General features: G+C 39.9%; 1 protein-coding gene across 1 annotated transcript in view; it reads right to left on the reverse strand.

Moving 5' to 3' along the window:
• Positions 1-27,788, reverse strand: part of LGR4 (leucine-rich repeat containing G protein-coupled receptor 4) — a gene marked incomplete at its 5' end in the record, with an annotated part of 44,867 nt that overhangs the window by 11,715 nt on the left and 5,364 nt on the right. Inside the window, 7 exons of the mRNA XM_009709002.1 lie at positions 495-566; positions 653-724; positions 1,319-1,387; positions 3,161-3,232; positions 3,905-4,120; positions 15,588-15,659; positions 17,256-17,327. Coding sequence (XP_009707304.1) covers positions 495-566; positions 653-724; positions 1,319-1,387; positions 3,161-3,232; positions 3,905-4,120; positions 15,588-15,659; positions 17,256-17,327 — 645 coding nt within the window. The remainder of the gene's footprint in view (positions 1-494; positions 567-652; positions 725-1,318; positions 1,388-3,160; positions 3,233-3,904; positions 4,121-15,587; positions 15,660-17,255; positions 17,328-27,788) is intronic.

Genomic DNA, 27,788 nt, shown 5'->3' on the forward strand with positions numbered 1-27,788 from the left:
AGGAATTCATCAAGCTGGAAAGAGTCATATCAATACCTGTATGAAAAGAGCATAAACTCATAGGTAGTTTGTAGTTCAAAGTTTGAAGTCTCACTCTCTTTTGCTTACTCGTCACCCCCAGAACTGATATCTTTTGAGAGCATGCATGCGCTAACCTGCAAAACATTCTCACAATGTACATCCCTGTTCAAAAACCACCTAGGACACATTGCCGTTTGTTTAAGTAAGAACCTGAGCGTTTGCCCTGAGGTTATGTCTTATGCAAGGTAATGAAGATTAAAAAAAAGAAAAAAAAAAATGTTGTAGAGCATATTTACTGGAGCTTCTTAAGAAACTGGATATTCCCAACAATAACAATGTTTACTAAAGCTTACTGCAAAAAAATTATAAGGTCAGAGGCAGTCAGAAAATATAGTTGCTTTGAGTTCTTAGCCATAACATTTCTTATCCGTTTATTGTACTATATTGTACTATACAGTTGAGAGGATACTTACAGGGAATGAAGATCTGACAGATTCTGAAATGCTGAGTTCCCCACAAAAGACAAAGGATTATCATACAAATGTCTGGGAAATGAAAAACGCATTTCAATCATTGTTCTTACAGTCACTGTCTGCTAAAGACTAAAAATAGATGCATGAAAATTACTTACATCGTTCTTAGAAGGGGGTTCCCTGCAAATGCACCATCAGGAATTATGGAAATGTAGTTACTGTGAAATCCCCTAAAGATATTAGCAAAGAAGAAAACCAACATTTAAAGATACACTGCCAGTGGATTCAACCAATAGTCATTTTCTTGACACCTACTCAGTTCCCAGTCCTGCCAAAAACAGGATTGCAGTTAAATAGGAATAAGTCAAACTGTAGGAATAACTCTGAAGGTATGATTTCTGTCTACTGTACATCAGCTAAACTGAAAATATTTAATTAGAAATAAACTATTCTGTCTAAAACATGATCCTACGCTTTCTCTCTTCTTCCTGCTCCCTTAAGGTGGGGACAAGGAAAACATGTGTGATCAGTGAATATTTAATTCTGCTACTGGAAGCCAAAACCAGCTCATGATTAAGATCTATGCTAATGGTTCTCCTGAATAAATTGCTTGCTTATATAACTCCAAAATAATTTTCAATAAGTTCCCTCTCTAGCTGATGACTATATTTTCCTTTAATTATAGCTTCACTTAGCATAACTTAAATCTTACTTAGGTTGCTTCATAATGAGACAAGCATTCTCAAATCCAGGAATTTCTTCTCTCTTTTTATTTATAGAAAGGAAAAAGAACTGGTAAAAAATGAAGAATAAGTAATACTCACAACTCCTTTAGACTTGGGAGTGCTTTTATGGCTTCAGGGAACTCTACCATGTTATTATAATTTAAATCCCTAGAAGAAACAAAGCAGGAAACTTATAAAATTCTTAATAGTGGTCATGAATTGTCAAAATAGTTTTAAAGACAATTCAATGAAAGTAAAAAGTTCTCAGAACATCTTTAACTAGACCACAGAATAACTTTAACTTAGATTTAGTCTTCTGATGTTTCACATGCTTTATAACCAGCTAATAACTTAGGTAATATATTTAATATTATCCAGAGGATTATTCACATTAAGTCAAATGACATTTCCTTGAAGCAAAGCTCAGTATTTTTCAACAAGTCACAGATTTTTCAACAGAATTTACATGGAAATGCACTAAGATTTCAAAGTTCTTTTTAAAAAAAGTAGATACAAATGACTACACTCTATTAGCTTACTAAGAAAATATTTCTTTCAGGTTTTATAAAACAAACAGGAAATAAGCCATTAGGTAACAGCAGATCTTGTAGCAAAACCAATTCTAAATACTGAACAGAAGCAGAGGGAAATCTCATCACACTGAATCAACACACATTGGTGATAGGGATCTGTTGACATCTCAGTTAACGTGTCACCGTTCTAGCAGTAATGTCAGGACCTGCTACTCTTTTTTCTGCAAAAGGGACTCGTACAAGCAGCAAAAACATTTTGAGTCTTACAACAGCCGTGCATATTTACATAGCATCTTATTATTACCTAACTGATGTTCTAAGAGAATGACAAGATAGTTGGAGTAAGCAGCATTCCTGGACTCAACCAAACTCCTCATGTTAACAGAAGTTGTCACTGGCTTGCCCTTGCCCTCCTTCATTGGGTTTATTTATTTAGCATTCTCCTAAGCATAACAGAATGCACCGCTGAAGGAGATACCATTTATTAGACATTCACTGAGTGAGCTGAAGGAAACAGGCAATGTAACCCAAGTGGCTGAAAGCCATTCCTCACCAAGAAGGCACTCTGGAGGTTGAGGAGTACTGCAGAGCTAGGATTCAGCCACTACGGACACCCAGTTAGGGGGGCACGGTATGAATTGTCAGCGGGGACAACAGACAAGGCAAGGGGAAGGTGATGCTTCCTGCCCGCATCCCGTTTCTGTCCAAAGGAACATAAGGCTCACTGTTTCAGATAAACCAGTCCACCATCTTAATATTTGCCAGTATTTGAAGTGAACTCAGATGAATCTCTTGTACGAGAGGCTGGGAACCAGGAGCTGGGCTGTTTTCTACCAGCCTGTAGAGGATCTGTTCAGGAGCTGTGGGGAGGTGCGAGCAACAGTATCCTTGGCAGGCAGCGGTGCTCATCCAATAATGGAGGAGCAGTGGAGGAACAGCCTGCTGGGGCCCTCTAAGAAATCTCCTTTTGTCACACAACAGTTTTGGCAGCGTATCTTAAATATGTTTAATCCTACAGTAAATCTGAGAAACAAATATTTGTCCGTTATCAGTCACAGGGCCACTCAAACACTTCTGATATATCCATCTGACTCAGTCGAGTGCTATGCAAAGACAGACCAGCTAGATCAGGGCTAGGAACATTACAGCCACATCATCCAGCATGCTATTTCACCCAGGCTAATATTTACCTGCTTCTCAACACAGATAATTAAGTTTTGGTGGAGCATTGCACTGATACTAGCCTTCAGTTCCAAAACCTGAGCTGGACCTAAGTGTCGGTGCAACGTGTTGTGCAGTGCACACGTGCTTTATTTGCAAAATCTTCACCATACTAGTAAGGTAACCTTTATTAAGCTGGGAATGAGATGAACACTGAACAACAAATTACTTTAAGAAGCATACTTACAAGGTTTCAAGGTTGTCTAATCCATCAAAACAGTGTTTTCCTATAGTTTTTATTTTATTATTATGAAGATGTCTAAAAAGCAAAACCAAAACAAGTATAAAACCAAGCGAACTATTTCATATAAGTTAACAGATTAGCAGGTATTTCTATGAAATCAAGACAGTTAAATGGTTTAGAAAAAACATTGCATGGGGAGGATTATGCAGAAGAATGTCTTTCACTTCCAGACAGAAATATTTCATCCTCATATGGGAACAGAATAAATTGCCTGCAGTCAAGACAACTTATTTTAAAACTTTACTCACTATCCAGAAGTGTGATAAAAATATGATTTAAATGTATAAATCAAACTAATTTTTCATAGTCATCCTTGGAGATATTTAAGACTACACCGAAACAGGTCTGTGGCAGATAATGTTTTCTTCTTCTAATATCTCTGAAAGCTTTCTCTGACAACCATTGGTTTGAAATATTCATTACTAAAATGAGGTGTCAGGAAAATATACATCAGTCTCACTACCCCTAGCCCATTTGACTTTCCATTCAGGAGAAAGTCTCTAGCAAACTGTCAGCGGGTTGTCTAGTATGCATGGTATCACCTCGTGTTGGCGGTATAGGCTGTTTAACTAGACAACTGAGCTAAAACATAGCAAAACACCATTTTCAGTGCCATCCTAGATTAATCAAAACTGTAACTGAGTAGAGCATCAAAGTGACCTATGAAATACAGTTACAAATACTCACAGAACAACAAGACTTGAAAGGTTTGTAAATGCATAGTCGGGAATGTGCGTTATTTTGTTGAGAGCCAGCGTTAATGCCTGCAGAGAGGGGAGATTGCTAAGCGGATAGATGGGAACTTCCGTCAAACTGTTGTCATCCAACCAAAGGTGACGCAACTGCACCAGACCCTCAAAACTGGCTTCTGGTATGGCCGTAATATGGTTAGCATCTAAACGCCTACATTAAAACAGAAAGAATTCACATAGTAAACTCACAAACGACAGATAAGTAAAAATATCAATTCAAGTCCTATTACTCCTGCATTATTTTTTTTTAAGCTTAAATATGCTTTACTGAAATAATTTAATATCGGAAAGTTTGAAGGTTTACTGAACAATGCATGAACACCCTTTCAAGGCAAATGAAGACTCCATAAAAGAAAGTTTCATAAAAAAAACTTCTCAGATATTTTTAATAAAAACATTTTAACAAATTCATGTGCTTATAATCAGCTTAAAGTGAATTGGTAACTCTATAGACATCTTCACCCCACAAAACCACCAGCTGCTGACAAATAAAACACTCTATCATCAGCTAAAACTGAGAAATGTCTTTCGCTCTTGCATCTGATCCTTTCAAACATGCTCCACAACAAAAATACAAAATAGCACATTAGCACTGTTGACTGTTGTGCATTGATTTGTCATCACATATTTTCCCCAAATGAACTCTGATCACAAACATTAGTGGTAGTAACACACATGGAAAGTGACTTAACTGTCCTTCATACAGAAAGTCAAACCACGTGCAACAGTTACTTCTGCTACAGTTACCCGCTCACCTATGTTATAGGGTTTCACCACTTCTTCAGGTTTCAAAGCATCAAAAAAAACAAAAAACAAAAAACACTCCACACCTGGAAACCTAGGAGGCTAAAATGCATGTCCTCAGCTCCAGCTCCAGATGTGAAGCCCTCACGACGGGAGGTGCAGGTGTTACTGTCAGAGTCTCACCAAGAATCCTGATCCATGACAACTGACAAACCTGATACTGCAACTCCTTGTCTGATGGCTTTGGCAGAGACAACAGAAACTGTCATGCAAAATGACATGTGCTTTTTCCTCATGTAATACACTCTGAATTGATTGGATTTTTCATCTTCCTACACTAGCAGCGTAGTTACTTGGATAGCATCACTGGCAACCAGGGCAGGCAAAACACACGGACAGGGACTGGTTCAGGTTTGTCTACACTACACCGTGTAATCAGATGTGTCGGGGACAAAAGCGGAAAACCACCCATACTAAAAGCTAAAGTTCGATTTTACACAAATGGAAGCCCCAAGAAAGGGCAGTGGTAAGGGACAACCCAGGAAGAAGCAAAACATTAATAAAGCGCTATTCTTCATATGGGGATGAGAGGAAAGGTCAGCAGTGATAGCCCACAAGATGAAAAAAAATTGGACTGTAACCGATCCAAGCCAGCATAGGGCTGAGAGCAACAGGCAATGTTTGACTGTCCTTTGATCTAGAGGCTGTCTTCTCCTGGTCAACACACAGCTGAACCGTGGTGACTTTGCTGCAAACATGGAAGAAAACACTTTGCATAACTGCTTTGAAACGACTGGTGTACCAGCCGCGGTATGCATCCTGCTCTCTGGGGAGACAAAACACATATACTCTCCTTTATTAGCATCGATGTTTATTACGATACAAATCAGCACAGGTTTTGAGTTATATTAAGCACTCACTGCGTTTCTAAAGCCATGATCAGACATGCTCTTGAAAGTCTAGCTGGGTTAGTTTAAGAAGTCATTGCCTCCAGCCATTCATCCCATCTGTCTCTGGGCTGGCAGACTGGACAAAGTGACTGTGCTGCATTTCTCCCCGGGCACAGTCACGACAGCTTAAATAGCAGTGAAAGTGCTTCTGGACACCAACACTTAAAGGAAGTGCTGAATTCAAAGGGAGAAGAGAAGCTTCATCAAGAATTAATGCACTTAATCTATTTCCGTAAAAAAGAGTTTTGTTGTTGTGATGTAGATGGTTTACATATTTCAAATTATTAGGAAAAAAGTCAGCAGCTCTATTTCTATGTAAAGAAAAGTTAGGAAATGCATCAAATTAAGCAACAAACAGACCAATACAAGTCGGAACTTACAAAACTGTCTGCAGTCAAAGGCTCTCCTAAGATGAGCGAAGTGCCATTAGCTCTAAAGCTATACATCAAAGAGCTAATTCCTATGGTTCATACACTGGCATCCCCTTATCATTTGCCCCATGGTCTGACAGGTGTGTACGCTATTCTGTTTGAATACTTCTAGGCTGCACTGAGACTGGAATGTTTCAGAGAAATGAAATGTCTGATGATAACAAAGAAAAAAAATAAGGGGGGAGAAGAGGAAAAAAGCCTGCGGCTCTGCTTAAAAAACAAAACAAAACAAAACTAGAAATTACCTGTCTTTCTTCTCTCTCCTAAATTCACACACCTCCCTGAAGATCAAAAGAATTGTTTTCCAGTGGAATAAACATATCCGAGTCTTCTCCAACCAATTTCTCCTTGCCCCTTGCCAGTGTTGGGGTTTTTTTTTTGGAGGGGGAGGAGTGGGGGCGGGTTTTTTCTTCGTTGTGGGTTTTTTTGTTTTGTTTTGTTTTTAAGAGAGGCAGCATACTCGAGAGATAGGCCTCAGTCCTTGTGACTACTTCTCTATGCCTATGTTTGTACTTTCACTATGCTCCTTGCTAAATTCCATCTACTCTAGCAGACTTTGGAAAACAAAAACACACAATGATGCTCCAAGCCCTGCTCCTCCTCTCCCACCGTTAAAGCAGAAGACGACCAGAGGAAGGATGGACGCACACAACGAGGGAGTCAAACTCTCAGCCAGGGTGAACAAAGAAGCTCACGGCGAAGATGACGGATCCTTCATCCCTAGCTTGCTTTGCCAAGACCTCTGTCCTCCAGCGCAGGAGGATTGAGTACCATAGTAACTCTGCATCTTAAACTGAGGGCTTCCCACAGCGATCCAGTCTGTTGTGTTCATCTTCTCCTGCCCACAGCATTAAAACTGATGGGGGGAAAGACCACCACCACCCACCGTTGTCATTGAGCAAGGGAGGTCTGGAAGGTGAAAGAAGGTGTTTTTCTGGCTCTTTGTCACTTCTTCGCAAACTTTTGACGTCATCTTAATAAATGCGATGTCTGAATAGAGCTGAAAGTAATTAGCGATGCCAAACCATAAAGCCAAAGTCAAGCAGAAAGACAGGACATCATGCTGTGATATTTTATGTGCCTCCTGCTCTCCATTTACACAGTGATTCCCCGATCTCTCCGTCTGAAGATCGCTGTGCTAGCCCAAGGTTTTCCCAGAGGCCAATGGATATATCAATAGTTGAAAATGGACAGCTTGGCCAGAGTTTTCATTGACCTGCATTTACACTTTTAAAGGGAAAACCTGTGATTTACAAATGTTATAGCAACAAGCACAGCATCAAAAGAACCAAAGTGGGTATTATGATTACACAAAATTTATTTATTGCTGCTGGATTTCTGTTATTGGTTGTCATACCTCAAGACTTATTTTTAATTAATTCGGCCATTTCTGTCTCATCCACATTTTTTGTGTTCTTTCATGCCTCTTAGTGTAAGCCTGATGTCCCACAGTTTTGGTTTTTTTTTTTTCCCCTTCCAAACAGTCAAAGCTTATCCACATTACGTTCGATGCACAAAACACAGCTGAAATGCTTCTATTTAGTGTGAAATTAACATAATGGAGTATTTTGTGAAACAACTGAAAGCAAACCTAAAATATCTGACAACTTCCACACAATACTACAACTAAGGACCACACCTTTTCTTTAAGATGGGATAAGGGAGTATTCACTAGCTCAAATAACTAGCAAAATACAATAATATTCTTCACTTGGACGGAACTTTTACAAAGACTGTCCTTTTCCATTACAGTGTTAAAGATAAGACTATTTTCTTTAAATTAGAGCTTGCAGCATGTACTTAAATTCCTTAATCTTTCAGAAGCTACTCCAATTCCAGCTTCCCTATAGGCATTGGCTTGTGAGAGACCTTTACATTTTAGTCTATAAATTCAGAGTTCACTGGCGAAGCTGTCATCTTCACTTTTATTACCTGTCAGGTTCCCTCCTCACACAAACTCCAACAAGAAGAAAGAGCAGGAGGATGACTGAAACCTATATATTCAGCAACTCTTATATCAGTATTTGACATATTGTTAAAATGAGTAAAGATCATAGCAACTTAACTTCAAACATTTAACTCGGCTTTAAGGAAACTGTAAAACTAATATGAACTCCTACCTCAATTCAAATGAATAAAAGTTCCAAAGTTTAACACACACATATATGATTTTTTTATATATTTATATAGTAATATAAACACACATAAAAATACCATTCTGACTCCGGTATATTTCAAAATTTTCATAAAGCTTTTCACTACAAATCTTAGGCCATGCCTGCCAGGAGCACGCTAGCATATGGAGAGCAGATACCTGGAAGGTGGCACAGCATGGCATCCAGCTTTTTTAATACATTACAGTGGGGTGAGGGAAAAAAAAAAAGGCAGGAAAAAACATTGATATATTTATTCATTTCTGGAGCATTGGGTGCTTAAGAAAAAAAATTAACCAAATCTCCGTGTTCCCTCTGGATCTCCCAGGAGCCAGTCAAGCCCCCTCCTCCCCGGGTCTCAGAAGTGCCCCGGCACCACCCCAAACCGCAGCAGAAACTGCTGTGCCAGGAGCTTGCACAAAAGCAGGTGCTTGCCAATAAAGTAAGCAGGGCAGCACCCTTACCAGGCACAGCATCTACTTACAGGGTCAAAAAGGCTAAAAGGCTGGGTTACCATCCAGGAGAGGATACTCATGGTCCCAGCAGCACTGCTTAGGGCTGGCACCCTACAGCCTGTATCCCTTGTGGGTAGCACCAGGGAGGCTTCCAGGACCATGCTTGCACATCTCCTCCGGCTGCCCAGTCTCTCTGGTGCTGTTTCTCTGCTTTATTCTTTTCCCACCCTCAGAAAGACGCCAGGTGCTGGGCAGTGAGGGTGCCTCCCCACCGGACCCAGCATCCTTCAGCCGCGCAGGCAAGATCCTGCCACAGCCAGGCTGCGAAATCTGCAGCTTTGCGTGATCCCAGGCGGTCCGGAGGGATCAGGAACGCAAGGTGGACAGCTGGGCACAAAGCTCAGTATGGGGGGTAAAAAAAAAAAACAAAACAAAACAAACAACGTGTTTTGCTCTCATTCTGTAGCCTGTCCATGCATGTTATGGTCAACTCTTGCTCTCCTGGGACAAACCACCAACAGCAGGCCAGTGGCCATCGCTGTAGATGCTCCCTGAGGAGCAAGCCATGCTCCTTGCTGCAAAGCCCACCTGGGTGTTGCAGATGTGAGACACATCTCAAATGTCATCTCAGTAATAATATTCATTATGAATGTACTGCCATGCATTTTGTTAACACTGTTTTCCTGGGAAGAGGACAGCATCACAGATTTGTTTGCAGCTACTGTCCCAGCCTCGCTGGCTCTCATCTGTGACCATGCTTGGCCTTCCAGGCTTCAGCAACTGGGAAATTTTAACAGCCTTGTACTGCTAGCAGAAGTTTAACATTGATGTTAATAAAAGGAAAATCACTCCCAACTCTTGTGTTAAACCACTTCTGCTCAATGGCAATTGTTGAAGAACTTTGCTCTTTAAAGTGCTCCTTCAAAAACCACAAAGAAATCACTCAAATAACAGTGCAGTAGATTTTAGGTTTTTAAGTTGAGTACTGATAAGCCCAGTACCTAGGAAATTCTGCTACAATGCAAGGCAATAAACCCACCATGTTAACAGAGGTACTTTAAAATACTCAGCGCGTTTGCTCACTGTATCAAGCAGTGGCTCTCTGTACCTTATGTGTCAAGAACATCAATACAAGGATTTGCTTTATTCAAAGACAAATTTACAGCAGCTCTCAGAAAATACTGATACATGCCAAAGCTATTTCAACCACCAGTGCTGATGTGCCAACACATCTTTCTTTCATTTAAATGTTTAAGACTGTACCAATCAGAGACCATATAAAAGTTGCTGCATAGAGGATCCAGCTGATCTTTACATCCACGCTGTGTAACTTCCAATCCCAGTTAAGTTTCTGATCATTCTGTTTCTAAATAATTTCCTGGTTTTTATTTAAACATTAGCAATTCCTTAAGCAAGTCCAGACAGTTAAAAAAAAACAAAACAAAACAAAACACAAAGCTACAAAAATCCCAGAGATTCCTGAAGCTCACAAGAAATACCCATACCTCACTTTCAAGAAAACCAGAACAGCTTCTAAAAGTTGAGCATGGCACAGAAAAATGAGACTTGTCATTCAGCAAATATGTAAAGTTCATGAAGCAGTATATTTAAACTGCTGCATATTTAAAGATTTTTCAGCACAATCAAACATGCTCAGTAGAGCTCTTATACATTCTTTAAAAAAATGGGAGGGAGAAAAGCATATTCAGCATATTTAAGTTTGTATTGGTTTGCAGGTTAAGAAGAAAACATGTGTGAATTTCTTCCCTTCCCATTCTGGTGCCAATAGTTTAATCCTATAGCTTAACACAGACTCACTTGAGGGCTGGTCCCCATTAACCCTTTAATAACAGCAAAGCAGGGAACAAAAAAAACCTCTGAAGACAACCCATTAAAAGTTGGTTAGTTGAAAAACCACCTGCCACTGTTAAAGGTGCGTACTACGTATAAAACCATATAATGCTTCTTAACTTCATCTAGTCATTGCTGTTAATGAACATCTTCCACAGCCTCCCAAACAACACCATCCTTACAGATACCCCTGTCCTTGAAAACTCTGTAATCCAGAATCACAAAATTATCAAGAGAACCCATAAACACTCTTTAAGAAAAAATTAGCAGAATTAGAACAGAACTGTGCATTTTTTGATACAAGACGGTTTGCATTGTCCTCTCCAAATGCAGAGATCTTCCCTTCCGACACTGTTCAATGTGCTTATGGGTTACATTACTAAAACCATCACCAACATGAATTACTGCTTAAAGCTGTGTGGTTTCATTATGGTACCAGCAGAATGTTTCCAGATTTGATTTGGGTTTTGGTTTTTTTATAAAACAGATGTAACTTGATCTGTATAAGGACTCCTTCCTAAAATAAGAAAAAGCTAGAAATGCAAGGTTGCAGCAGATATGTGCTACAGCACATATTTTAAATGTGTCCTGACTGACTGAAATACACCTCCATCCTCTGACCCCACCTTTTCACTGTACACCTTTACTCTGCAAAGCAATATCCTACTCTCATTTCTTTCAATCCCACACTAGGACCCCAGTCTTTCCTGCCTGGGTCATGCCGATTCCCTCTCCCACAAAATATAATCACAGCCCAGTTCAGGACGTTCATGCCTTCTGCCTTAAGCCTCCTTCAGCCTTCTGAGATAGGAAGGCAGACTGCAAAACTGGTTATAATCCCACAGCGGGGGCTGCAAGCAGACCAGGCTAGGGAGCCAGAACTGCTACCAGGTACCACAGAAAATTACCGCAGACCACATGCACGCAGACACTTACCCTGCAGCTCAAGGGAACACCCACACAATGAGAAAGGCAGGAGCTATCACAGCTGAGTACCACACTGGCGTGATCCCAATAATCGTGATTTGGGTATCTGGCATAATAGTGTAGCTGCACTGCTTTGAACTGCTGCTGCAGAACACTCCAATATTCCCTGCACGTGGGCATGTGCGCACATGCGCGGGGACAGTTACTCGGTGATTCCTGAACGACAATTATAATAAATCGTCTCTGATACGTTAGCAGCGATTGACAAGTTTTCAAAAATGACTCCTAGATTTGATGGCAAATGCCCACTAAAATTAGCAGCTATTAGGTTTTTTTCAGTTTAAATGGAACACAGTCCTCCTTTCCAAAGCATCTGAGAGTCTTTGTTTAAATAACGTAGTTGCAGTATTCATCACACACTGAGGACTGTACTAGAATACTCTGTGCTAGGACTTAAAATTCCTATGTAGTTGGGTTTCTGGAGTGATTTAGAGTAACCCTAGAAGTTGCTAGAATTTACAGAACCATTTTACAAAGCCCCACGTTCTGGGTCAAAGCTCAGAATAAGCAGTGTTACCAAAATAAGTCATTACAGTCAAGTATGCCAAGGCACTTGAAGAAGTGACCCTCTGAAACGGCTTTCCAGTCCTTTCAGGCTCTGCACACGCTGCCGGCGCAGCACATCGCTTTACTACTTCTGGCTCTCCGTATGACCCTTGGATCGCCAATAAACCTCACCGACACCATTTCCGGATCTAAAGTACAAAGTACGCCACTTCATTACCTTCTGATAACAAAAATACACTGTTGGTGCTTTGCAGTAATTGAAATGCGTCAAGACTATTGTTTACATTTGTGAAGCTCCTTATTTGTCACGTTTTTCTGCTATCAAAAGCCACGGGCACAAGCTGGGCAACTAGTGCCTTCTGTCTCGGTAGCGCAGTCCCATGGTCTCAGGTATCACAGTGTCTTGCAATGTGATAATACATCCTGCCAGGTAAATTCTTCTGGGGTGCTAGACAGCAAGTTTCCACTCAATAAAACTCTTTCATTTTGCTAAATTTCACCTCCATAAATAAGGACTCTATTCTAACTCTTTTGGAGGCCAGAGCTCGGAAAATATCCAACGTATAAACAGAAAATAAAGAGCTGTAGTTTAGTGTTCTGAACCAGGCTGGCTACTCTCCAGCCATAATATAAACATTAGAGATCATGAAGCTCCTGTAACCATCATCTTTATTTCCACCCAGCTATGTTTACTGGGCTTGTTAATACATACAGTGTGGCAACTGTCTTCCTACGCAGCTTGAAATTGGAGCACATTAAGAGAGAAAGTGGATAGTTCTACAGGAGTTGCAAACCAAGTAATTGTCAATATACTATAAAGTTTTATGAGTAAGTAATCTGTGTCTTCACCAAGAAAAAAATCCCCCTAAAGCCTACTTCAGAGCAAACTGGGAAACTGCCAAAAGAGAGTCAGTTAAGTGATGTTTAAACTTGCAGGTTTTGGATAGAGAATATATACTAAAAAGGCAGAAGCAGGTTTTCTTTTTCTAACATATATTCTGCAAAGACTTATTTGTTTTAGAAGCAGTTCAGAAGCTTTAAATCCATTTTTGACACAAATTCTTTGGGAAGGTGATAATTTTTTTTTTTTTTTAAATTAATAAAGCAGCATGCTGACACTTATGTTTCCATGCTCACACACAAAATCCAGAGGACCAGTCCTACATTCCCTTGCCAGAAGGTGCTCTCTACGTTAGTAGGAGATATGCATAATTACACCGTAATTTTATAAGTGATGCAATAAACCGAAAGTTTTCCTGAAATTCACTAAAGTGACAGAAGTGCATTCTGGTGAAGTAAACAAACTGCATAGGAAAAGTGCTTTACATTTCTCACTACGCTTGTCTCAAAAACCAATTTATTCTCAAATTGCTGCCAATTCTAACAAATTATGGTGATCTTGCAATGCAGACAGATTATCCTTCTCAGGAACAGAGAGGAAGACAACGCAAAGCCTGATCCACATCAGTGGAAAAGTGAGGGGAAAAAAAAAAAAATTTCCAAGCTTCTGACACTGATGACTTCCAGACCAGATTTGCCCACCATGTTTCTAATAGCTATTCTGAAATCTCAGTTTGGTTTTCCTTAGAAACAGAAGTCACAAGCGGCTAGCTACTTATTAACCCAATTTCCTCCTTTTTCACCTTACTCAAATTGATACATTAATTAGATACAAAATTGATACATTCTTAAAATTTGCCCAGGAACAATAAAAGGGAAACCTCATCACACTTTAAATTGTTACTATTATATTTTAATTACGATGATGTTATGTCAAATGATTATACTGTTTACATTATATAATATTACATAACCATTCCATGATTTTTGCCAATAACTGCAATGCCTGCTTTTTTTAAATGGCTCTAACATCATCTTCTTTCCAATTGTATTAAAAATACATTAATTTTAAAAAAAGACAGAGATGCTGGCTTAATTTATACCTTCATTATTTTTGCCTTAATTTTGTCCCTCCTCTTTTGCACATAAAACTATCACCAAATCAGCAACTGGAGATTTACTATTTCAAACTTTAATTAGAGAACAAGCATTACTGTAAATAAGCTGAGAAAGAAGTGCGTTCATTGAAAATTAAATGGACGATTTGTAGACAACAATAGTATTTACTAAATTAGTTTCCTTTTTTGGCATCATAGAAACCCTGGAAGCCAGGAAGGAGTTTTGTTTTGTTTTGTTTTTTAATAATTACTAAAGGTTTTTTCACATCATATAATTTGAAGGATTTTATTACAATGCATAGTATTTGCTCAAAGCAGACTACAGCCCCTCAGACCAAGGTATTCACTCTTCTACACACACACACTAAAACAAGGGGGAAAAGTGGACACTAAATTTGCAAAATGGCTGCAAATGGAAACCCACATCTGCCCTACCCTTGGATCCAAAAACCTGGAAAAGTCCATGCCAACTCGTGGCATCAAAACTCGCTGCTCTCTCCTGGGACGAGCTGTGTGCTTCCCACGCTCGCCATGGCACACAGGAGACCCTGGCTGGTAGTGGCTGCGCAGGGAGGCGGCAGGTCCTTGCACCGCACAGGGTCCCGCTCCCCAGCGGGATCACCTGCACCCCATCTCATTCTGCTCTCTGCTGCTTACTGTGCTTTCTTCGGATGGAAAAGGCGGGAATACCTGAGAAGCTATAAGAAGGTAGTGGCCAAGATCCAAGTTTAGGGAATGCAGAAGGCACCTTTGCAAAAGTTGTGCAATAGTTTGCAAAGCTATTTTGTAAAACTAATTTTTTCTTTTTTTGCAAAACTATTCCATAATCTGATGCAACACTGAAAGAAATGGGGTCTTAAGCCTGAATTTTGGCACAGAGGGAACAGATAACCTGCCCCCTCTCCCTGTAGGTAAGCAGAAAAGAGGAAAAAATTTTAAAGCCCTTCCCCCCTCCGCCTCCTCATCACAGTGATAAGCATCTACCACCTAGAGAGCTGCAACTAACTATTAAGGTCTGATTAAGGTGCTTTTAAAACACAATAAGCCATGAGATAGTATAAGCACATATGAAATCTCTTACGAGCAAGTAGTAATAATGGCTGAGGTATTCATAACTGTCTGTGTGATTTCAACACCTTCCAGTAAAACCAATATTATGCATGTCTCAAGCAATACTCCTTCCCAGAAACCCCTTTTCCTCCTCCGGATACAAAACACTTGGACACGATTCATTTTGCACAACATTTTAAAATTGCTTAAACACCTTAGGACATGCAAGAAGGATGGTAAATGTTTAACTCCACCACCACTGCATTTATACAGCAATCTTGTATCTGCATTTGGGTTTTGAAAGAGTTTGGATTTGGGTCACCCCACCAAAGATGACAAAGAAAATTCCTTACGAACTTTACTTGGGAAACTTTGCTCCAGTTGAAATTGCAGTATCGGAAAGTCCAGGTACATTATTAAACATATATGATTATACTTCAAAACTCTACAGAATGAAGCAAACGTGTACAAAGTGACTGAAACTGGAACTTGGAGAACAATACAAGAACAAAAGCAAAGTAAGAAAACTTACAAGGACTGTAAACCACTTAATCCTCTGATGGCCTCATTAGGTACAGTCTTCAGTTGGTTGTTCTGTAGGGTTCTGTAAAAATCCACTGTGTTAGTCAAGTAGAATTTGACAACAATTTTTAGCAACAGTAGCAGTGACAGAAAAGCCCATGGTCCCATTATGGTTTCACAGATTTCCAGTGTACAGTAAAGTATGTAGAATTATCAAGACCAGGTACCCAAAGGCAGCAATGAAACAGGAAAATGGTCTATTTCAGTTTTATTTATAACTCATCAATTAACTGCATTCATTTGCAGAGAACAAGCCTCTGACATAATATGCTGAAATTCCCCTGGGAACAAGGGAAGAGGTTGAAAAACTTAACACCAGTACAAATTTGCTACAATGAATGATATTTTATTATTTTCTTGTGAAATCATCCTGTACATGCTACAAAATACACAAACCTCTAATTTTTCTTAAAGCCGCATCAATACACAATGCATTAACAATCTAATTTACAAAGCGTGTTCACAACAAAGCACCTCTGGGCACAACATTAAACAGCATGAAACTAGAGCCAAGCTGAATTAAGTTATACTGGGGTTTTTTTAAGAACTTCTCTACGGGACAACATAGTATTGCATGATGAGTTCTTTCATAAAGAGAATGTAAATAACTGAGGTCTAACACATTATAAAATCTTATTAGATTTTGGGGCATACTGGGGGAAAATGCAAGTGGACAAGTAAGGCAACTGTTACGTTAATATCCAAGTCCCAAATTTTTCAAGAACTGTTAGAATTTCAGACACCTCCAGCGTTGTGTATCCTGATGGAGATACCTTCAAGAGCCTTGACACTCCACATTCAGTTTACAAAACATCATATTAAGTAGCATTGCAGATAGGCAGTTTCCTAAACTGTATCCTGCTTATGCTGTCTGTTTATGCTTCTTTCTTTATAAACTCAGGGTCCTTTTCCACTATATTTTTTAAAACATCTGTTTAATTAACTATTACTCTACTAGCAATCGGAAATATTTACATCAGCATAAATGTTATAATTTCTAGATACAGATTTTTAAAACCCTGAACAATAGAAAGCTCTTTTTATCCTTAGCTATGGACAAAACAATTGAAATGAATATTCTTACGTCAGAAAGGAAAACAGGATATGGGAAACAGGGCACACAATTCTATTTTTTTTAATATAAAAACTTTTTTTCTAATAGTAAGTCATTTTCACCTTAAGAACCATCAAACTTTATAAATTATTTCTATCACCAGGAGGGGACGATTGAAAGGCCAAACAGTGTTTTAAATCTCCGTAAGTACTAGCACTACCTGATAACGTTGGGGCACCTGATGGAGTAAGCTGAGGGAGTAGAGAACAAATAAAAAGCTTTACATGTCCTTTTTAGGATTTTTTCCTTCTTAGGATTCTTCTGCTACACGATATACTTCAGAAGCAAGTAAGTGTTCTAATTAAATGCAGTAACTACAGTTTAGTCAAGTTCACTGCTTATTATCACCACTTACAGCAGGCTTTGTTAAAAAAAAAGTACGAGAGCTATAATTTAGGGGGGGCCAGCAAAAAAATTTCCTCCAGCCTACCAGTAAACAGGAGGCTGGCTGTGCACTAAGAAAGCATACAGCTAGCTATGAAGCTCTAAACCCCGATTACTTACAGAACTTTGAGTTCTTTCAACCCAGACAAGGCCTTTGGATGGATAAAAGAAAGGTCATTGCCAGCCAGTCGCCTGGAAAAAAATTGCAATAATAATTTCAGTCACAAAATACAGTACTTCTACAACCGCCTAACAAGGAAAATCACTGACACATCAAATCTTGCAAGCAATTCTGCATTTTGCATTTAATTATGCCATATTTATGATCTTCAAAGTTTACAACAGTTATTTTAGTTATGGCACATTTTTAATGACGAGGATGCATTACTCAGCCTCATGGATATACTTTTATAAAACATGCTAGGAAAAAACGCACCCCAGAATGATAAAGAATCTTCTTATGGTACTAGGTTTGAAAAGAGCATTTACCAACTATTAACACGATCCTCTGGCTTTCAGCATTGCTCTGCTGAAACAGATGCTCTGGTACCCATGTGTTTTTAATCTATAAAGCAGTTTCTAAAGAAACTATGCAGTTAAGCAAAAATAGCTAGATGCTAGCGCGAGGCAGGAAAAAGTTTCTATGAGAATCCCAAATGTGAAGACGATATTGGCAAGCAGGAGGTACGTTCAGAGTGCTGACAACTCACAGGACGCTTGCTAACATTACCAAGACATAATCTTGGTAATATTTCATCTTTTTGGTCAGCTATTTGTACAAACTTTTCAGGAAAGAAAATTGTTTTAGGGGAAGGAGAAAGGGAAAAGGCTCCTCAGCTGTACTTGCTCTCTCTCAAGATGTGGCCAGTTTCAAACTTGGACTGCTAGACACTAACACAAAGTACACTGTGAAAACCACCATGATATTAAATGTAATAAATACAGGAGACCCTGCAGAACACAAAGCTGGAAAGCAGAAACAGCAGCTGAAACAGCTGCTTTCAAATAGCTCATTCCCCCTTCCCCCGCTCCTTTTTTTCTTCAACCTTTTTACCTCTGTCCTGACCAGCAGACCCTGTGTGGTCCAACCTTTGTTGAGCTGCTAATAGTTGTGACACGAGGTATTTTATTAAGGGTAAAAGACAATAATGCAGGACACCTGGTAATCCATAGCTGCCAAAAGATGCCATAATTTCAGCCAAAGTATTTGCTTTCAGACTTGGTCTCACATCCAAACTAAGGAAAAGCCATGCATGCTGGAGAAGGCTGTACAAAGAAATCATCCAGTGGAAATACTATGTACAATGCAGTAAGTGTTAATAATGAAAAAAAACAGTCAATGTGCTTTAACAAAGGTTACAGAATATCAAAACCCATCTCTGCTGTTACAAGAGCACTGTGAAGCCAGCCAGCCACACTAAGGGGAAAATATTATTTCAAAGAGGCAAATAAAGGAAATAACAAAAGCATCATCTAAAGTATCCGCTTGCCAGAACACAGCAACATTATGTTTTTATCTTAGTCTTGCTTTCTAACTACCTAAAGAGATTACCCAAAGCATTTGATGCCTACATAAATCTGCTTGCAACAAAATTAATGACTTAATAAAATGCTGCCTGATAGAGAGGATGCTAGTTATGTTTATGAAATCCATTTGTCAAAGGTAGATGGTTTTATGTACAAACTAAGGGAGAAGAGGACAGCTTCTTATGAACAGGAACATGACAGCAGCAGCAGACACTACTCAATTTTAAAAACCTGTGTTACTATTGTTTGTTAAAGTAAACCTTGGTATTTAGTCCTTGCATTCTCACACACACTCCAATTGCCATAGCTATGGCTCTGACATCATTACCAGCATGCTTAAATCTCAGCTCCTGTCTTAAAAAGAAAAAAAAAAGAAACTTCTCCTGACTGCCGAGAAAAGTTTATCTGCTTGGCTTGTGTATGACCAAACAGCTCTGAAACCAGAAAAAAAAATAAAAAGAATCAACGCATACTTATTCTTGAAATCTCCTGTTTGCAAACAACCTCAGGATTTCAGAGCTGTGACATAATTTTTCAAATACTTCGAATTTTTAACATGAATGAAAAATTCCAGATGGCAACTAAACACTCCCCTAAAATTCATTTTGTTGTCAGTAGCTGCCCAAATCAGCTGCGTTAACTTTATCTGGGGGATGTGGAGGGAGGTTTGCAATATTTCATGGCTTTCTTTTTAACAATTTCTGAAGAAGTTCACTGTAAACAGAAAGAAATATTGGTGAAACATGCTGGGTCTCTACACCAGAGAGCCAGTGATCTTCAAAACACATGTTTATTTTTAAAAGTGTTCAAAACATCAAAACAGAAATCCTTAAGTCAAGCGAAATTTAACTGAGGCTATAGCATTAAATTATTTTGGCACTCAAACACTACTAGTTGATGTTGGTTACCTACCACACGATTCAAGAAGCAGCAGCCCTAGTAAATGTGTGTTGGGCAGCTCTGGCTGCAGTTCTGCCAAGGTTGCCCGTTAACCGGGCTGGTGTGCAGCTCGTCAGGCATCTGCTGTAACTTCTCCCTCCCCCCAAAGAGGCTGGGGATTATGATTTGTTTTAAAAAAGCTAAACTAAATCCAGTTGAATAGCTTCCCCCAACCTCACTGAGTGTCACTAACACAATCTATAGAGCACTGGAAACAAAATACAGCTGAGCCAGAGCAAGGCTTGCGTGACTTCAAATAGCAAGACTTCGCCTACCTCAAGGCAACTCCTGCTTATTCAGCCTTTTTGCAACCAACCAACAGAAAAAAAAACACAGCCTTGCAATCCATTACATTTCCGTTTCTCCTCCATCTGGCAACCTTCCAGGAAACAGGATACAACTAGCCAAATGTGCAAAGGCTTTACTAATCAGTTTGCCAAATATACATTTATCATTCACGTCCTAGCCTTGGGGAGCATGGCTGCTCATTAGGAGGTTTCAACTGCAGCTCTCCAGCAGGCAAAGACCAACGCATCCTACACCGCTCTCAACACGCTTCCCTCTGCTGCAGCGTGCAGCAGCTGGGAGGATAGAAAGATTTCTCTTTGCATAACCAGGTTCATTTCAAAGACAGAAACAAGAAATTAATAGCATATAATATAGTGCACATACAGAGTATAAATTAAGCCGTCACTGAAATTGTCCAGTTAGGTTTTTCACGTTATCTCCTTTCAGCATGTCTCAAAACTAGTCACATTCAGATTTTCAAACATAATGTTTAAAACAATTAAATATTTCAAAAGCACCTCTGTTTCTCTTTTTTTTTTTTTCTTTTTTTTTTTTTTCTCTCTCTCACACAGAGTAAACGGGCTAAGGAAAAATCAAAGCATTACCAAGCCCCAAACTCTAGCACAACAGAAAAGAAGCAACCTTCATCTCCTTGCAGCAAGACTCACTAACCTGCTTGGGACCGACCCTGGAAACTTCTTCTCTATGGTGGGACAACTTCACACTGCCATGAAGCAGCACCTGAAGGCAGCCTTACACTTATGCTATCGAGAGCTGAGTACCCATCTTTCCCTTCATTTTGAGTGGAAACAGTCTCAGAGATCTGGTCTGAAAGTCCATCTATTGTTACTGAGTCAAAGTGCATTGCCATTAGTTAGGACTTTTTCTCCAAAAGGCAGATGACTAAAACAGATTCACCCACAAACACAGCAAAGACTTACTTTAACAGACCATTGTAAAATGCCCTGCCATGGACCAGGCCACAAAAACTTAATTTGCGCTCTCCTACTTCTCAAGGCACACAGACACAGCAGCAGGCATCATCTGAAGTTGAGTGTAAATGCACATCGCACTGACCAAGAAAGAGTTTTCCTGCTAACTCAATCACGACCCCCCTTGTATGGAAACTCCGCCCAGGACTGCAAGTATCCTGAATTACTGCATCCCAGTTACACACTACAGGTTTCTGCAGTGGCACCACAGTTTTAATGTGTAACCACACTAGCTATCTTTCTTCTAGGTTGGCAGTCTCCTTGTAATTGCTTAGTATTGAACACTGGAGTCCTTTATTTTTACTTTGAAAAATAAAAATAAAAAGTTAGTGTTTCAATGGGACAAAATTTCTGCAAATTTGGATAAATTCAAATAGTCAAAATCAATTTCAGCACAGCAGGACAATAGAGTAGAACGTATGAAGGACAAAATACTTGTGCTATCCTGTCATACATAGGTGAGCAATAGAGCAATACAGAGCAATACCCTCTAATCATTATTTTAAGTGACACAGTAAATGGCCTCCAGATGTAGAGAACACCTTGTTGTTATTACAGAAATCAGAATACAATCTGACTGGGAATAATCTTCCATGGTATCGCATTCCGAGAGTACACAGCAAGCATAGCTTCTTGCACTAAAACTCTTCCAAAAGCAGCAAAGACTGTTTTCTCTCTTTTGGGAAATTAAAAGTTCTGCAATTATGAGTCTGGCAACCTGGCTGCATGTTAACCAAGCCAAGTTAATCACTGGTGTCACTCCAAAATCAGGGAGGATGTCCCAGGGATACGTTTTTGTCTGTAACTATTAAAACCATCACTCTCATTCTGACAGAATGCAATACAAACTTCCTGGAAACCTCTCTGCTTGTCTTGCATCCCAGATGGTGGTGAACCTCAGGTTATTTGAGCAAACAATTAGGTCTCCTGTCCTTCTGAAGATCTCCTGCACATACACAAACTGGTTTTGCTTTGCCTTTTTTTTTTACCCCCTCTTGGTGGTATTTTGGGGTCCTCCTAACCTTATCTGTCTATCTTGTCTCTGATAACAACACACTGGCTACTTTTTCTGTGGATTAACTGTAATCTTACTTCCTCATGGAAAATTGAAATAGTGACACAGACTAGAATCCCGACATGTCAGAATAAATCACCTGATTTATTCTTTTTATTTCTATATTAGCTGCCTTCTGGTAAGACCGAAGACTCCTAATTCAAGATCTAGTCAAGGCCGAACCTTCCACATCCTTTACAGACCGTCCATTACTGCCCCTCTGCCCACTCAATATCTCCTTTTAGCTCTTCAACTTTTAGCTACCTATTTTCATCCCATTGGAAAATACTCTGTTGCTTCCCTACTTGCACTTTTCCGATTTCTTTGTCTTTTCTGCTGTCTTACATCAAACTATTCTGCCATCCTTACATGCCTGTCCCTAACATCAACTTTTTCAGGGTTCTTTGTGCTTCCCAAACAAACTTGAATTTTACTTCATGTTCTCCCGCATCAGAAGTAACCTTTGAACGTGTCTCATAGACATACTTGCTGGGTATCATGGATTAAATTTTCTCAAACCTAAGAAAAGAGCTTCAGATTTCATCTATTCCAGAAAAGCAACCACTTCAGAATGGAATTCGGTTTTCTAAACAGATGATGCATAGTTATGTGCTGCAATTTATTCATCAAGGTTTGAAGCTTTACACAGGAGGTACAGCCGTTGGCAGGAAAATACGAGGGGCTCGCTGCATCCCCTGTGCCAAGATCTCGTGCCTGGCAAGGGCACACACCTGTGCAGGCAGCTCCTACCCAAGCTGGGCAGATACAGAAGGGAACGGGCTGGTAAATGGAAGCCATATCACCGGATTAAACTTCACTTTGCTTATCTGTGATTAGCAAACAGCCCCTTTGGGACTTTTGTCAGCTGCAGCCTGCTCCACTGCTGTGAAGCCAATCAATAACCTACAAATTACTCCCAATTCTGCCATGCCAGTTCAACGTAACTAAATGGATACTCTATTCTGCTGCTGCTAATGGAAAACGTATTCATCCCCTTCTTTTCTTGCAGTAGTTTCAGTATCATACAGCCTCAACTGCCATTTATAAAATCATGAGTATGTAAGCCAAGACACATCAGGACTGAAAAAGGAAGCCTGTAACTACAACCAGCACTGAAATTGCACTAGCTCCCTCCAGCTGAGTAGGCACTTCTCATCCTCAGCCTTCCCTTTCTAGCATTTACAGATTTCTCAAAGTTATACTGAACTTCAATGTAATAGCTTGTTTTCAAAATGCATTCCTGGTCTAAAAATTTAAAATGTTTAAGTAAACTAAATTGATTGATTAAAAAGTCTAAAGGTTATCCATAATTTCTGTTGTTAAATTGTCAGTAAGAGTCGCCAGCACCCACTGCAAGACAAAATATGGTTCTATGATATTGCTTTTCATGGACTATCAAAGAATATTTGCAAGTATATTTTTTTCTTGTTAACAGGAAAATAAATTATGATGGATTTTGAAGAAAGCAAGCATTCCCATCCATGCAAAATATGCTCTATCATTCAATTTGCAAGCAGTATCTGTATTTGGGCAAGACCTCCTTGAAGTAGAACCCACAAGCTACAACACATATGCACCAAAGGAAATACACATAACCTAAACCAATTATTATACAATATGAGCTGTTGAAGCAAGTTGCCTTTGTAGGCCCAACTAGTATTCTCCAGCAAAAAAACCCAGAAGCTTGCACAAATTTTCTAACAGAAACATGTCTTAAACATAAGTGACAATTTTGTGTTGTCCTGAAAATTGTTAACTAGTCTACAGCAGTAATGACAAGTTGTTGCAGTAAGCAACTTTGATTCCTCTTATCTCCAAAGCAGAAAGCAGAATACATTTTATAAAATGTGCCGCCTTCTCCCTAATTGCCCTTGCACATCTTGCTCTGTGTCATGATAACTTTTCCTTTGCTCTACCATATGCCAGGTAGACCTTTCCCTTGATAGCTATCTCAAGGCACTCGGGTTAGTCTGCATATGCTGATCCAGGTTCTGCCACTCTGGATTTCTATTTCCCTCTAATTTCTCACTGCACAAATAGCAATCATTACAAACACCATCGTGTTCATTCAGGAAGGAGCCACCCGAGACAAATATTCCATGTTTCTCACTGTGATGCCCAAACTTAAATACTTCAGTGGCAGAGTAGGGGGGAGGTAAGTGGTTTTCAGTATTTTATGTCTTCTTCCTATCCCCTCACAGAATCACAGAATCGATGAAGCTGGAAGAAACCTCTGGGATCATCGAGTCCAACCTTTGCCCTAACACCCCTATGTCAGCTAGACCATGGCACTGAGTGCCACATGCAGTCTTTCTTAAACACCTCCAGGGATGGTGACTCCACCACCTCCCTGGGCAGCCCATTTCAATGCCTAACGACCCTTTCTGTGAAGAAATGCCTCCTCATTTCTAGCTTGAACTTTCCCTGGCGCAAAAAGCCATGTCTAATATTAAACTTCTCCTTTTCGCTGTGGATGCCGAGAGATCGAGGGCACTTAGCTGCACTATGGGAGTGACTTCCATTGAGGTGGGCTGGTTGCTGAGAAAGCAGGGGAGGAATTTGAGTTTGACAGCTCCAGCTCAGAGGACTCCGACACTCCGAGAGGGATCTGTGGATTTGATACCAATTTCAACATGGGCCAGCACAGAGAGCAGCACGTGAGGGAGACAGGCTCTCTGCTGCCCGTGCAGATCAGCAGATGGGCTGCTACACTGAACTGACAGGAGCTCTTCCAGCATCAACACACTCCTTCTTAACTATAAATACATTTCACTTGCCTAGTCTGTAAAGCAGAGACACAGAGATGAAAGTAACGAAGCTCAGTTTTGATCAACTGGGATGCAACAATTGAATCAACTACAAATTTGTGCTTTTAGCAGATAGTGCTATTTGGATGCTCAGAAGGTTTCCAAGATCAGGAAATATGTTGACGGTTAGACATGCGGGGGTGAAAACACAACTGTTGAGACAGTAAATCCTGAAAGTTGCTTCGATCTGTCCATACAGCCTGTCTCTTGCCCTGGCATTTATAGGCTTTCCAGGCATGGGATCTTTTGAATGACGATGCATCTAGCAAGTGACATTGCAAAATGTGGAAGTGGATTAAATCTACATATATTTGGCGATTAAACCTGTTGCCAGTTTTCTAACCACTTTAGACACATACTAGGTAAATACAAGACCCAGGTTTTCTAGATGCCTTCACAATGAATGATCTTATAGAAATGGGAGTAATTTTCAACATGATTCTTTGTTCCAGATTTAGGTCAACTGTTAACTTTCTCTCAGTTGAAAGAAAAACAAATATTTTATCAGAATCATCTAGAATTTGACTTTTATATATGAAAGGCAGGAAAAGAACTTTACATGAGTACCGGTTACTAGTTCCATGCCAGGATAAGATCTGCCAGTGCTAATTAGGCAAGAGTACCTCAGTACCCACAAAAAATATACCAAAATACAACCACTCAAGAGGAGGGGAGGAAAGAAGGTAAAAGAATGACTTAATTCCTCACTACGTCTTCTTATGGTAACATATAGCATCATACCATGACACTATGATGACAGAACACACTCAATTACCTTCTCAGAGTATGAGGATAAAGCATTTACCTCCAACATACAGGATTTGTTTTTTCTGCTTTTCTGTCTGACTGACTAAGGTTTTTGCAGAGCTGTGTGTGACTCTTCTTGAGGCTTGAGCCATGAACTGACTAGCTGCTCGCTTGCACACGTACATCTTTTGTCCCACGCTGTAATTCCTGAAACCAAAAGGAGGAGGTGGACTGCACAGTACGAGCACTGCTGGGGGGACTCTACCTGGAGAGATCCAGCCTGAGAGCTTCTGAGGCTGCCGCCCAGCCTCCAGAAGTTTCTTGTCTGGCTTATGCATTTAGACAGCCCCAACCTGGCAGCTCAGGCAGGATAATAAATTCAGGCTTGTAAGACAGGTCTTGAAGCATAACACCACAAAGTTCAGCCCCCAGGCCATTTAGCTCAGCCAGTTTCTGTGTGCATGCGCATGTGAAAATAATGCTGAACACTGAAACTTGAAGACGACAGATAAGGAAAAAGTTTCGTTTCCCTCAAAGTAGTTGCAGCAGAATAACCAGTCTTGGGATCCTTATACACAACCATGCCAACTTTTGAAATTAACATGTAGAAACAGAAACTGGAAAGAAACTTCCTCATCTTCTAAAAACAATGGAATTTACTCAACCTACTAGCATCTGTCCCCACAAAGAGGAAAAATACGCAACTGTTAAGCACAGCAAGAACCTTCTATGCTATAGAAATACTATTCCTGTATCAGCATGCTTGAAACTCATCCAGAATCAAACTGATTTAGGACTCGCATAGATAAGAAAACATTAATTAAACACAGGTTTGCCAGCATGTTTCTAAACACCATTTAGCATCTAGTGCAGACCAAGTAGGTGATGTTTAAAAATATCTTGGCTGACTGTGGTTAATTCTACTTGGGAGTCTTTACCTAAAGGTTTGCCTTGACTAGAATTTGAAGTTGCAAGTTACAACACGCCGACGCACTTTCTAAAGCTCCGGTGCACGCAAGGCAGCAAATGTTTCTAATGTATGCTAGCTGGTCAAGTTGAAGCTTAGGCTCTTAACTTGCTACCACACGTGAAACCTACACCTTGCATTTTCTTCATTAGAACTTTACCTCTTGGAATTCAAGCTGGAGCAACTGATGAAATTACCTCCTCCAGCTGTTCAAATATTCGGAGCTGGCAGATGGTTGAAGAGCACTCATCAGCTTCCAACCCAACGTCAGCAGCTATTTTTGAAATACCAACAGAGGACATCTACACTGGCTGCCTTTATAACAAAGCAGCTGAAGAGAGCTCTCGGCTCGTTCCTCAGTCTCTGCTGGTGGGGCTGAATGAACATATATGGGGTGGTAACGTCTCCAGTCGTATCAGCTAGTTTCACAAGAGGATGTTTAACCACAGCCTCAGTTACCACACATCAGCTAACACAAGGCATCAGGACAACTTTTCTCATGAAGATTCATCCTTACCTTTTCTACTTGAAACAGGCCCTTTGTCTCCAGCTTCTCACTACAAATTGTGGGACTATTCATGCTTATGAAAGGGAGAGGAATTGCACCATCTCATCAATGTTCGCACGCTACCTTGAAAATAATACTTTAAAAGATCTAGCACTGAAGGACAAAAAAACCTCCTTCCACCAAATGCTCCACAGTCAGGTGAGGAAAGACACTGCATCTCAAACTAACAGCTCAGCCTTGGTGGCCTTGGCATAACTCCAAGACATGTCTTATTCATAAAACCAAAGTAATAAAAAAGACAGACACTCCCCCTCCCTCCCGAAGGATAATACAACTTGGTGCTGATGCAGAAATTAGAAGGAAGGGGACCATCTAAATTACACACTGAAACAGAGACTACAAAAGCAAGCAGCTGTGACATTTCAGCCAGGTGGTCATCTTCAGCTGCAGTCAAGAGGAAAAATAACTCTAGACATTTCCCTTGCAGATACTTCCTGATTACAAGCTTATGGCAAAAACACCTCATTTTCACTGCCAGTATGCATTTTAATTAATCTTTATGTTCTTAAAATGTACTTCGTCAATTAAAAGCCATGATCATAGACTCTGGCTGAGGGCGGGGGGAATGTGCTTTGGGATGTTCAAGCAAGACCTCTTAGTGCTGTAATCAGCATGAATATAATTAAATAGTCAAGCAAATACTCAGTTGCACTATTTCTTTTCCTGAAAAATTATTTGCATGCGTGCGGTCTCTTGCTTGCTGTTTATTCACCTCTCAAAGAGCAGATTAGCGTTGTCTTTCAGAAAAGAGAAAACTTTTATTG

This window comes from Cariama cristata, unplaced genomic scaffold (genome assembly GCF_000690535.1).
Source record: "Cariama cristata isolate BGI_N322 unplaced genomic scaffold, ASM69053v1 scaffold16121, whole genome shotgun sequence".
In the NCBI taxonomy this organism is placed as follows: Eukaryota; Metazoa; Chordata; class Aves; order Cariamiformes; family Cariamidae; genus Cariama; species Cariama cristata.